This window comes from Mustela nivalis, assembly GCF_964662115.1.
Source record: "Mustela nivalis genome assembly, chromosome: 13".
In the NCBI taxonomy this organism is placed as follows: domain Eukaryota; kingdom Metazoa; phylum Chordata; class Mammalia; order Carnivora; family Mustelidae; genus Mustela; species Mustela nivalis.
The window spans coordinates 23,282,807-23,295,875 of record NC_139032.1 but is presented as its reverse complement, the minus strand read 5'-3'; the positions used below and the strand labels follow the sequence as shown (position 1 = coordinate 23,295,875).

Sequence of the window (13,069 nt, the reverse complement as noted above, 5' to 3'; positions counted from 1 at the left end):
CAAACTAAGCATCAGATGTACATTCAGATATGATACATTTCAGAATACTCATACAAAGAAGCTAAAATAACCATGACTATTATGTTAAGGGCTCTACTTGAAAAGGTAGACAATATATGAAAGCAGATGATGCATGTAAGATGAGAAAGGGAAATTCTATGAAAGAATCAAAAGGAAATGTTAGAAAACAAAAGCAGTATGACAAATGAAGAATGCCTTTGATTAACTCCTCTGTAGGTTGCATAAAGTTAAGGAGAGAATATGTGAGTCTGCATAAACGTCAGTAGAAACTTTCTAAACTGAAATACAGAGAGGAAAATAATTTTCTTAATGATAAAATCTAGAATATCCAAGAACTGTGTTTCAAACTGTATAATAGATATGTAATTGGAAGACCAGAAGAAGAAAGAACAGAAAAAATGTTTGAAGTAATAATGACCAAGGATTTTCCAAGATAATGACAGGTTAGCGATACATTGTAGAAGTTTAGAGTACACCAAGCAGGGAAATATTAAAAAGGTCTATACCTGAACATATCATATTCAAACTTTATGAAAAAAAAATATAAAATTTTAAATAATCCAGAGGTAAATAAAAACCCTACTTCTAGAGAGAGAAAACATAAGAATTAGGATCTATTATCATAAACCATGAAAGTAAGAGATTGGAGTGAAATGTTTAGTGTTGAAAGAAAAAAAACACCAATCCAAAATTCTATATCTAGTGATATTATCTTGCAAAAGTAAAAGAGAAATAAAAACTTAGACAAATAAAAACAAGGAATTCATCAGCAACATATCTGCCTTCCATAAATGTTAAAAGAAGTTTTTTGTCGAGAAAGAAAATAACTCAGATCTACATAAAGGAAAGGAAGAGAAGGAATGAATGAGGATCAAATAAAACTTTCATTCATCTTATTCTCAGTTGAGCTAATAATGACAGTGTGTTGGGTGATTATAGTATATGGATAAGTGAAATGAATGCCATCAGTGGTACAAGGGACAGGAGGAATTGGACACTCCTGCACTATCTATGAAGTGGACTTAGAGTAGTTCTTATATGAAAGTGGACTTAGAGTAGATGTAAATATATATTACAAACTCTAGGGCAACCACTAAAATATTTTTAAACAGAGAATAAGTCGTTGACTAACAAAAGTGAGAAAATAGAATTATATGTAATGCTTTTTTAAAACCAGAAAAGATAGAAAAAGAGGTGAGGAATAGGTATAATGAATAGCAAATAGTACGGAGAAGGTAGAGATGTTAATCCTACTATATATATAAAAATCACTTGGGGCACCTGGGTGTTTCAGTAGGTTAAGCGGCTGCCTTCTGCACATGTCCTGATTCAAAGGTCCTGGGACTGAGTCCTATATGGGGCTCCTGGCTCAGTGTAGAGCTTGCTTCTCCCTCTCCATCTGTCTGCTGCTCTGCCTACTTGTGCTCCCTCTCTTGGTCAAATAAATAAATAAAATCTTAAAAATTAAATAAATGAAATCACTAAATGGAAGTAGTCTGAATTCACCAATTAAAAGAGGAGACTGTCAGAGCACATTAAAAAAAAAAACCAAGACCTAATTATATGTTGTCTATAAAATACTCGCTTTAAATATAATGATACAGATAGATTAAAAGGAAAGAGACAGAGAAAAATGTATCATGCTAACACTAATGAAAAGAAAATAGGAATAATTCTATTATTTTGGACAAAGCAAACTTCAGAACATGGAAAATTATCAGCAGTAAAGAAGAGCATTGCATAACAACAAAGACATCAATTCTCCAAGAAGACAGAACACTCCTTAACAGGTACACATGTAAGAACATAGTGTCAAAATATGTGAGGCAAAAAACTGGTATAATTGCAAGAAAAAACGGATGAATCCACTGTTATTGTTGGAGATTTCAACAACCCTTCTCAGAAATGGGCAGATTCAGAAGGCAGAAAACCAGTAAAGATACAGTTGCCCCAAACAAACATCATCAATCAACTTGCTCTAATTGACATTTATAGAATACCTCATCCAACCACAGAATACACATACTTCTCAAGCTCACATGGAACGTTCGCTAAGATGGACTATATTGAGGGCCATAAAACACACATTAACAAATATAAAATAGAAATCACACAAAGTGCGTTTTCAGACCCTAGTGGACTTAAACTAGAAATCAACTACAGAAAGATAACTGGAAATCCCAATATGTTTAGATTAGATTAAATGACACACAACTAATACTCAGGCCATGAAAGGAGACTCCAAAGGAAAGAAATATTTTAAACCAAATGAAAATTAAAGTACAACTGAAGGGGCACTTAGGTGGCTCAATCAGTATGCATCTGGCTCTTGGTCTCAGCTCAGGTCTTGATCTCAGGATCATGAGTTCAAGCCCTGTCTTGGGCTCTACACTGAGCATAGAGACTCATAAAATAAAAAATGAAATGAAATGAAATGAAATAAAATATAAAATAAACTACTTAAAATTTGTAAGATTCAGCAAAAGCATCATTTGGAAGTTGTTTTGAATTCATCTATTTGAAAAGAAAGATTTAGTATCTCTTAGGGACTCTAATTACCTGATTGACATTTTCTTACTTGACTTGAATGATTCAGTGTTGGCCCTAGACACCCAATCCTTTCCCTTCCATATGAGGAGGGTTTGCCAGTAACGACAGCCTTATTTTCTGCTCTTGAACTGAATCCACAGCTTCACCATTGTCCCTCCCAAAGGAAAGTACACTTCTAGCCTGCCCCACTTCACATACCCTCCCTTGACTGCAGGACGTATGTCTGTTAAGAAAAATCCCTCTACACATCTTTGAATGTCTGGAATTGTTTTAAATAGGCCCCTAGGACTCACAACTATACAAACATCCTTCAAAGTCTGAGCAAGATAAGCTCCACCCAAAAAAATTTCCAGGTAAGAAGAACTTATAAATATGGCACATCAAATTGATTTTTCAAACCTGCCCTTGTTCTAAAAGAGGCTGAGAAACTGATCCCAATTAAAGGAAACTAAAGATACACAGCAACTGGATGTATATGATTCTAGCCTAAATCCTGTAAGGAGGTTTACACACACACACACACACACAGGACATTACTTGATAAATTGATAAAAATGGGATTTGAGTGGGAGAATAGTTAAGTTTTACATCAACGTGAAATTTACCAAAGGAGATAAATGTGCTGTCAGAGAATATTCTTTTTCATAAGAAATACACTATGAAATATTCAGGGAGAATGTGTGTGATGCATGAATTGTACTCTCAAATATTCAAGAATATATGCATCATTTTCATATGCATATATCTGTCTTCCTATATATAGAGAAGGGGAAGGAGAAAAGGAGAGAGAGATTGTAAACAGGTCAAAATCTTAATAGGTACATCTGGATAAAGTGTATATGGCTTTACCACCCATGGCTTTTCCATCTATGCAACTTTTCCACAACTTTATTTTCAAATACATTTTAAAAATTAATTTAACCCAACCTTTGAGATTTCTGGCTTTGATTCCAGAAGCTACTGCCTCCACCATAACCCAGCCCCAGATGTGTGCAATGCCAACTTTAGAACAGTTGTCTCAAGTTCTGTCCAATGCAAGAAATGTGGGATCTTCTCTGCACGTTTGAAACATGCTAACATTTCAACAAGGTTTTACAAAATTGGAAAAGAGCGCCCCCACTCAAAAAAATTTTTTTAGAAACTATATGCAATATAAAACAAAAAACAAAGAACAAAAATTCAACATCAACATTGCTTACTAACATGGAACACCTAATTCCCTTTTTCTCTAGTGCCACCAGGTTGCTCCTCTCTTGGATTTTGCGGTGTGAATTGATTTGCCAGTACTTTGCTCTGCTAGTCAGTTACCAGTCCTCCACCAGATTTCCATCTTCCAAAAAATGTGTTGACAACTTTTGGCCTTTATGCTCCTCTTCTTGTCATCATTAAGCATTTATTTTTAAATCCTTTGTTTTAAAAGCTTTATTGAAATACAGCTCACATACCATAAAATTCATCCATTTAACATGTATAAATCCTTGATTTTCAGTATAAGCATCACCAAAATCAATTTTAAAATGTTGTCATGATTTAAGAGAAACAAATTTGCAACCTTTTGCTATTATTCTCCTCTGCCCTCCTCCCTCCAGCTCTAAGATGAACTCCTTTCTGCTTTTTCATTTCCCTATTCTGGATATTTCATGTGAATGGAGACATATGTGGTTATTAGTGACTGGCTTCTTTAATTTAACATGTTTTCAAGGTTCATCCCTGTTGTGGCATAGATTGGTCTTTTTTATTCCAAAAAAATATTATATCATAGGGATACACTACATTTTACTTACCCAATTTCCAATTGACAGATGTTTGAATTGTTTCCATCTTTTGACCTTTTAATAAGATAGCTATAAACATTTGTTTACAAGTTTTTGTGTGGACCTATGTTTTCATTTCTCCTGAGTATATACCAAGAAGTGCAAGTGCTGGGTCTTATGTTAACTCTATGTTGAACTTTTTGATCAACTGCCACACTGTTTCCAAATTAGCTGCACCGTTTTTCATTTCCACCAACATTGCATGGGGGTTCTAATTTCTCCACATTTCCACCAACATTTGTATTCTTTTTTATTTTAGCCATCATTGTAGCTGTGAAGTTTTGGTAAATACTGATTTTGATTTGCATTTTCCTGATGGCTAATGATATTGAGCAGTTTTCATCTAATCTTTTACTTTTAATGGCATTTTGGGAAAGAGGGGAGTGTTTGATCTACTTCATTTAAGATGATACACAGTAGTTTATTTGGACAGTAACATGACAAACTTTTCTTCTAAGTATTTGAAAACACACAATGTCAAGCCTTTAACAACATATATAGTGTTCTATGCTTTTTGCAATTATGGTTACTGAGTGATTAAGGGACAGTGAAATTCTGCCCTAAATTTGTTCTGTGAGATTACTTCTTCTGTGGGGTTGAGGAATTCACTCAGATGGCTCCTCAGCATTGACTCTAAGGCAGAGAAGAACTGATTGCTAAAGCCTCTAAAGCCCAGGTCCTTTTTGACACCAATGCTGCATACACTTGTTGTGAATAAGTGTGTAGCACAGGTGATAAATATCAAAGAAATGTGAGGGCTTCGACGCAGACCCATAGCTTATATCTCAGAGATGGATGGCAAGGTGTTTTAAAGGGGCTTTTACACTTTAATCACAGTGTATCACACCTGCCCAATGATAACAGTGCAAGATGGGCGGCAGATATGTACGAAGTTATATTGTTATATGTGCTCTTGGACATGTTTCTGTAGTAAAAGCCATTAAAAAAACAAAAGATGTAGTAAAACCATAAAAAAAAAAATTGGGTGCCTCATAATGACAGGGAGGAGGGGTCAAGAGGAGAACTGGCAAGGGTAGATCAGTCCATCAAGACTAGAAGTTAGCTCACTCTCAATAAAGACATTTCAGAAAGTATATTTGCTTTGAGATTGGGAAGGAAGAGGAAAAAGAAGAATGGGGAGATTTTTTGGAAGGATTTGGGTTTGTTTTGTTTTTGGAGAGGCTCGATCACTGCTTTCTTGCTCTTCTGTGAGCTATGATCCAGCACATCTGCTGGGCAAGTGAAGATGGCCTAAGTTTGAGGAAAGTAAAGGAAATTTGAAATAGATCTGAGGGACACCTGTGTCTCTCAGTCGGTTAAGAATCTGGTTTCGGTTCAAGTGATGAACCTGGTGCCCTGGGAGTGAGTCCTGCTCCCTGCTTGGTAGGAAGCCTGCTTCTCCCTCTACCACTGTCACTCCCGCTGATTGTGCTCCTGCTCTCTGTCAAATAAAATTTGATATAAAATCAGATCTGGGTACAATGAAGAGAGAATGTACTAAGGAAATAGTGACCTAACTCCATTTATTTTGTTCAAGTTAGTAAGTCTTGGATAAGTATTTGTGGAGTGAATGAACGAGTTCCAGGTAGTGCTGGGGCTGAATTTCATGTGGCATCAGTAGACTGAGTTGTGATTAGACTCAGTTTTGACATGGGAGATTTAATCCAACAATAATCAATTACATACAGAAAGGCATTTCTAAAAAAGGAAGAGAGACAAGATTTTGTCAGGCAGGAAGGACTGAAAGGGATTAGATCGGGTTGTCCATTTGTACTAGAGCCTGTTTTATTTTGTTTTGTTTGTTTTGTTTTGTTTATCTAAAGAATGGCTGATGCAATATCATATTAGTGTCAGGTATGCAACTCTATGCTGTGCTGGGCTCACCACAACTGCGGCTACCACATGTCACCAGATAACGCTGCTCGAGTACCATGGACTCTATTTCCTATGCTGGACTGGTGGTTTTTACATGTTGGTTACCCGACAAGCCATCAGTTGTACCTTGGAGAGTGAGGAAAGGAAGAACAAGCCCTTGCTGGATAGGCAAGAAGTGGAAGGTGAATGATGTGAGTAGAAAAATTAACAGGGACATACAAACTGGAAGGACAGGGGCATGAGGCAGAGGGACAGAATGTCAAACTATAGGATTCTGATGCCAGAAATATTCCCGGTAATGAGCTCTACAGGGTGGCACGAAGTGCACTGGTTTGGCCATAATGGACTCTAAAATGAGATTATGTAGGAACCGGCAGGCTGGATTACTGGCTGGTCTGTCCACATAGATGTTAGAGCCTCCTGCACCCCCTCCTCACCTCTTCAGGCTCCCTGCCTGGGGCCCCTTCCCACCTATTGTCCCACTCAGGGCCTCCACAGCATCAAATCTGCATTCTTTCTCTGACCCCAACATTCAGATAGTGTAGGGTCAATGATAACCTGGACAAGAAGCTACAAGTGTACAAGTGTGGTAGTGTCAACTTTTTTTTTTTACTTACTTTTTATTTTCAGTATAACAGTATTCATTATTTTTGCACCACACCCAGTGCTTCATGCAATCCATGCCCTCTCTAATACCCACCACCTGGTCCCCCCCAACCTCCCACACCCTGTCCCTTCAAAACCCTCTGACAACTGGTTTTTTGTTTTAGCACTGAGCAGTCCTGAGACTGTCCAGAAGACTACCTCAGGTGTTCTCTAGCACACTCACCCCATTTTGAGTCCCAGTCTGAGATGGAGTTGCCCTCCCTACAGAGCCCTGTTTTAAATGTGGGAATGTGTGCCATCATGGACCCCCCCCCCAAACAAAAGCATTCCATAGAGTTCCATGGTAAGCCCCCAAACATCTGTATCCTGGTACACAGTTAGAATTCACCTCTGGCTCATAAGTTGCACGTGTTCTGGGGAAGAGCTACCATGGCTCCACTAAGGCCGTGAATTTTGAAGGTGGCATACCGCCATCCTAGCCATAGTAAAGGCCGTATCTTATATATTGTCATCGTGTGTGGATGGAAGGCAGGCACCAAGATCACCTTCCCCCAAAGGGGATGCCATGCCTGACAGCCTGCAGGTATTGCTTGCATACTCAAATAACAGAGCCATGACTTTTTGGTATAAGGCATCGGTAGGCTGTGCCAGATTCCAGTCTGCCTCAAAGTGTTGGTGCTGGATCAGACGAGGAAGGAGGGGAGCAGGACAGAGTCCTGAGAAGGGGATGATTAGACATAAACTTCTGTTCTACCAGCAAGGTTTCTCTTTCACCTTTTCATTTCATCAACGGTGTCTTATCCTGGAAGGAGGTAGCTGCCTTGTCAACATTCCTATCACTAACAGCTAAGTGACCCAACCAGCCCAAGAACAACACCCCATCCCCCGAAAACACTCCCATTCAGAGTTCATGCACCTGTGGGATCCTCTGATCACTGACTTCTAAGTCATAATTAAGCTAACACAGTAACAGTGAAGAAACAACAGTTTCTTAATCATTATTTTCTGAAAGCTATACCTGTCTTTGATTCTCGTCCGATATAGAAGACTTACTGTAAAGGGTGTAAAGCATTCAGGGGGAGAGGTGTGAGCTACTGTATATTTTCAGGAAGGCTAAGCCATGGGACAGGAGAAAGAGCCCATCAGAGGGAGAATGGGCTTTGGCGGCTTTCGGGGGCACATGATACATATTTCCCAAGAGGTCCAGGAGATTGGTCACCTTTTAGAAGATGAAGGAAGCAATCAGTAACGGCTGAACTGATTTGCCCAAAACCATTGCTCCCAAGACAGTACACAGAACAGACAACATGTTCCTAGAGAAATATTTACTCTGTGGGCACACCACCAGGTTCTGGCTTCTTCCCCTTTATGCCTGGTTACTGTCCCCTTCCAGTATCGGCATTTGCACTTTTGACCTTTGGCTCCCATGTGAGCACACCTTGCCTTGTAGGCCGTCTGAGTGCACCTTGCCTTTTAGGCGGCCTTGGGGGCCATCTGTTGCCTATGGAGTCACGTTTGACAGATGTAGGAGTCTGATGGGTTATATTAGAGGCTAATGGCCTCAAAATTCTTTGTTCCTCCTTGCCCTGACTTGTAGGCCGTCTGAGTGCACCTTGCCTTTTAGGCAGCCTTGGGGGCCATCTGTTGCCTATGGAGTCACGTTTGACAGATGTAGGAGTCTGATGGGTTATATTAGAGGCTAATGGCCTCAAAATTCTTTGTTCCTCCTTGCCCGCAGTTGAGGTGGCAGGGAAAGGATGATCGGGGATGGGGGCTGAATTTGCTGTTCCTTCTTTGTGTCCATGGAGAGATGTCAAGCTTCCATTAAACTCTTTTGATTTATAGTGATGTATGGATTCAAGGACCCTAGGGGGAAGGCCCCAAGTCACCCTCTTATTAGGCCTTTTAATATGATCTTCCAGCGTCTGTGCTGCCGTAGGTGTAACAAGGGGAAGCTCCTGGAAGTTATTCAGGGAGTCATCCTCAACCTGTGATGGTGGCAAACTTCCCTGTCTTAGTTCATGCTGGGATTTCTTCAAAGTGAGTGATGTCTGCTCCACGGAGTGCCATGAATTATGCAGAGTTTTCACGGCATTAAGTTGTCTCTGTCCCGTAGTCTCCACAGCCACCATCGAGTTTTTCACGGATGGGCTATGTTCTTGGTCAGAACCATACCCCATATCATTCTCTGTGTTGTGTCCCTGATCCTTCTGCAGGTCATCTTTGCAGGAACTCTCCTCTAGCAGAATTTCTGGGAGCTCCACATACACGCTTTTTGACATACTCCTTCTGATGGGACTCTGAGACTCAGGTAGCTGTGGAAGAGTCAGTGCTAGAGACTCATAGATCCTGCGGGTTAGGCCCCTCTGGTGTAGGATGAGCCTGTTTTCAAGATGAGACTCCAGTTTTCTCTGAAGCTCTTCATTCAGAGGAAACTGCCCAGGAGGGACAGAAACTACAACATGAGCCTTGGTGGCCTTGTGGCTGAAACAAGGGTTAGACGCAGAAGAACAGTAGTCCTCCTGGGATCTTTGGACTATAGTGGGTAAACCCCACACACGTTTCTGTATCTTCTGCAACACGTTGCATTCCAGATGTTCCATTTCTGTTGATGACAGAATCTCAGGCTCATTTTGAGGTCTGTGGAAACAAGCTCCACAGATTTTGATGTCAGATAGAGGACCAGATGGCAGGATTGGGAGTGGGGATTGAAGGTGGGCCTGGGGCTGGACATGAGGGAGAGGTAGGGGCTGGGTTTGAGGCAGGAGTTGAGGCGGGTTCTCAGGCAAGGATGGAGGAAGTGGATGGGGAACTACTGGGGATTCCTGCTCTGGGGAGGCATTCGAGATGTTATCTGAGGCATTAGCAGCAGGGAAGAAGGACCTGCTTGGAGTTTGGAGACCCCAGAAGAACTGGATGGGGGTTTGCTGTAAATGGCCCTCTTCCGAGGTGGTAGGATATGGACACTGCTCCCACAACTCCGGTAAGGGGCTGACATCTTGGGAAAGGGTATTTAGAGACACTGTCTCTGTTTGGACGCTACGGTCCACTGAATGGGCATGATGGGGTGGGACAGGAGGTGGAAAGGCAGGGGGCTGGGCTGGGAAATGGTCCATTGGGAATTTGGAATCCAAGGGAGGAAAGGGCTCTGGTGGCACAGAATCACCCGGTGGTGAGGGTGGAAAGAAATCAGCCACAGGGATCACTGGGTTAGGTGAGAAGATGGAGGCAGGTGGTGGGGAAGACTCAGGCAGCGAAGCTGGTATTAGCTCTCCTGGAGGGACTGCTGAGAAGTCAGTGGAGAGAGTGAATGATGAAGTCACAGAAGCTGTGGAAGCCAAGGGAGTAGAATCTTCCAGAGCCTGCAGGAACAGCAGCCGATCGATCTCAGTAGATGTGCTGTTACATATCTCACAGGAGGGGTCTGGACATAACAGTTGACGAAAGTGGATGGTATCATGATGCCGGCCGAGGGGGCTGCAGGAGACAGGAGGTAAAAAACTGCAGAACAAGGGGAGGCGGCCATGCAGACCTGACAAGGGAGGGGCCACCTGAAGCCTGCTATCCCTTCACAATGCCCCACTTTTATGACCTGACAGTGTACTCAGTAGCATTCACCCCAATATCTGTTCCTATGGCTACCCCCACCCCATGGCCATGACAGACTGCAGTGAATCCTGCAATTGCATAAAACCTGCTCTAAGAGGCAATAGGATCAAGGGGGAAAACTGGTCACCTTCTTAAAATCGAGATCAGCTTCCGGGCCTCCTCCACTTCCCGTTGGTACCATCTGCCATCTGGGGAAACAGGAGACTGTGTTATATAGTGAAAGCAGAAACATAGGTATTAATCCAGGAGTCCCCTTATAGGACAGCCTTGGGATGTTGGACTCTGAAAGCCCCAACAATCAATAGATGAGGGCAAATGGCCAGTGATGTGAAGCTGGTTAGTAATCTAGCTTCCTGTATAAAGTACTTTCATGTAAATTATCCATGTGATGATCAGACCACCTCTATCAAGCAGAGAGGTCAGGGAAGACTCCTGAAGGTCCATGATGTCAGAGAGCTTTCACAAAGTCAGGAGACAGAAGTTCTGACTCGTCATCTCACACGGCCACCTAGTGGGAAGCACTCGTCCAGATCCATCACTGCTTCATGCTCAATAATGGTCAGATCAGGGATCTGAGAAGGGTTTTGTACCCTGGCTACATTTCCATGAGCCTCTCCTCTGAGGGAATGTATCTAGCAGCTCGCAACCTCAAGATTTCATGGACCGGGCCCTCATGGAGAGGACAGCAAGGATCAGCCTTGGAGAGAGCTCAGGTGGAATAGGCAGAACCTTACCTTCCAGTGTCCCTCCTTTCCTCCTCCTCTTGGCTCTGCCCTGATGCTAGAAGAAAAATGAACAATGAGGGGGGTTGGGACCCATGTCTTACTCTTCTCTCAGAAATGGAAACATACTTTATGCAAGAATTCTAGGACTTTAGTAGAACTTTGTGTTCCTTGCTTTTTTCAGTTTTTTTTTTAAAGATTTTATTTATTTATTTGACAGACAGAAATCACAAGTAAATGGAGAGGCAGGTAGAGAGAGAGAGAGAGAGGGAAGCAGGCTCCCTGCTGAGCAGAGAGCCCGACGTGGGACTCGATCCCAGGACCCTGAGATCATGACCTGAGCCGAAGGCAGCGGCTTAACCCACTGAGCCACACAGGTGCCCCAACTTTTTTCAGTTTTAAAGATGATAAAATGTTGTCAATATTTACTCTTTAGAAAACCCAGGGGACGACTTTGTCTAGGAGGTCCACACTTGGTATTCCCAATCAGAAGTCCTTTGTTCATTGAGGACATAGAAAAGGAAGCCCAACAGTCACACCTGTGCTGCCTCAGGTAGGACCCTGTATACTAGGTCATAGCTCCGACCTCACTGTCTTCTCAGAGGCTTAGCAGTGTTCTCCTGATCAGCTCAGCATGAAGGAAGGCTTGATCGAGTGATGCTGGACATGGGAATGTGACTTGATATGGTCGAGTGCTGGGAAACTTTGTTCTCTTACACAGACCCCATCCTCTCAAAATAACCCAATCCAAGACTACAGAATCCCTGAGTTTGGGATTTTATCCAAGAACTACCACCATACCCTGATAGACTAGTTTCAATTAGAACCCCTAGTCCTTTCTTAACACTTACCCCTGCCAGGCCTCTTTTCCTAGAGGAGTGAGTGTCTGTTCTCTTAAGACTTCCCATTTTAGGTGTTTCTCCCACTCTACCAAACTCCTTTTAAAACCTGGGATTAGGGCTCCTGGATGGCTCAGTTGGTTAAGTGTCTGCCTTGGGGTCAGGTCAGGGTTCCAGGGTCTTGGGATCTAGCCCAACATGGCACTCCCATTTTGCCCTCCCTCTGCCCCTCTACCCCACTTGTGCTCTCTTCGTCTTAAATAAAATCTAAAAAAAAAAAAAAAGGAATAAGATTTGGGATTAGAAATGGAAACCGTAATAATCCATGTTGAGTTCCCCCCCTCTCCAAGGTTTTCTTACCTTTTGGGTAGTTTTGATTGGAATCGCCACCAGGTAGCACAGGAACAGAAGGAGCAATCCCAAACCACACAGGAAGGTGAAGTTGGGATCCATTTCCCAACATGTTGAGCCAGAGCTCAGACATGGTTTGGTATCGCTATTCATAAATGAGAGAACATTCCAGTATTGGAAATCCATAGTCTAAATCACAAGACAGCCTATACTGTGCACACGCTGAATATATATCCTCCCCAGGCTTACATCACAGAGCACTGTCACAAAGAGTTTCTGAGGGTGAGGGAGGGGACAGTTGAACAAGGTGTGTCCAGAGCCCCTCCCCACCTACTAGCTCAGAAGACCCCTCCATCCTCCTGGTCCTTCAGGTCTGCCATCCTATTTTCCTACTCCTTTTCATCACTTACGAAACTTATGAAATTTTCTGTCGTTCCATGTATAATTCATATGTTACCTGGGTCCCTCTTCACTGTTTGAGAACTTGGCTTTGGTCTTACCAGGCCTGTGCCTTGAAAGTCTGCAAGGCTACCTGGAGTTTTTGCTTGTACCCTGGATCACATAGGTCCTCAGATCCAGCTTTCATATACAGTGTGTTTGCCTGGGACACCTGGGTGGCTCAGTCGGCTAAGTAATCGCCCTCAGCTCAGGTCATGATCTGAGGGTTCTGAGATCAAGCTCC

General features: G+C 42.2%; 1 protein-coding gene across 1 annotated transcript; it reads right to left on the bottom strand.

Moving 5' to 3' along the window:
• Positions 1 to 7,938: 7,938 nt before the first annotated feature.
• On the bottom strand, positions 7,939 to 12,489 carry LOC309846290 (spermatogenesis-associated protein 31D3-like; the record flags this gene model as incomplete). Its single annotated transcript, XM_082695174.1, has 5 exons — positions 7,939 to 8,085; positions 8,756 to 10,367; positions 10,603 to 10,663; positions 11,210 to 11,255; positions 12,397 to 12,489. The coding sequence occupies 5 exons, from the start codon at positions 12,487 to 12,489 to the stop codon at positions 7,939 to 7,941; spliced, it is 1,959 nt and encodes a 652-aa protein (XP_082551300.1).
• Positions 12,490 to 13,069: the final 580 nt, after the last annotated feature.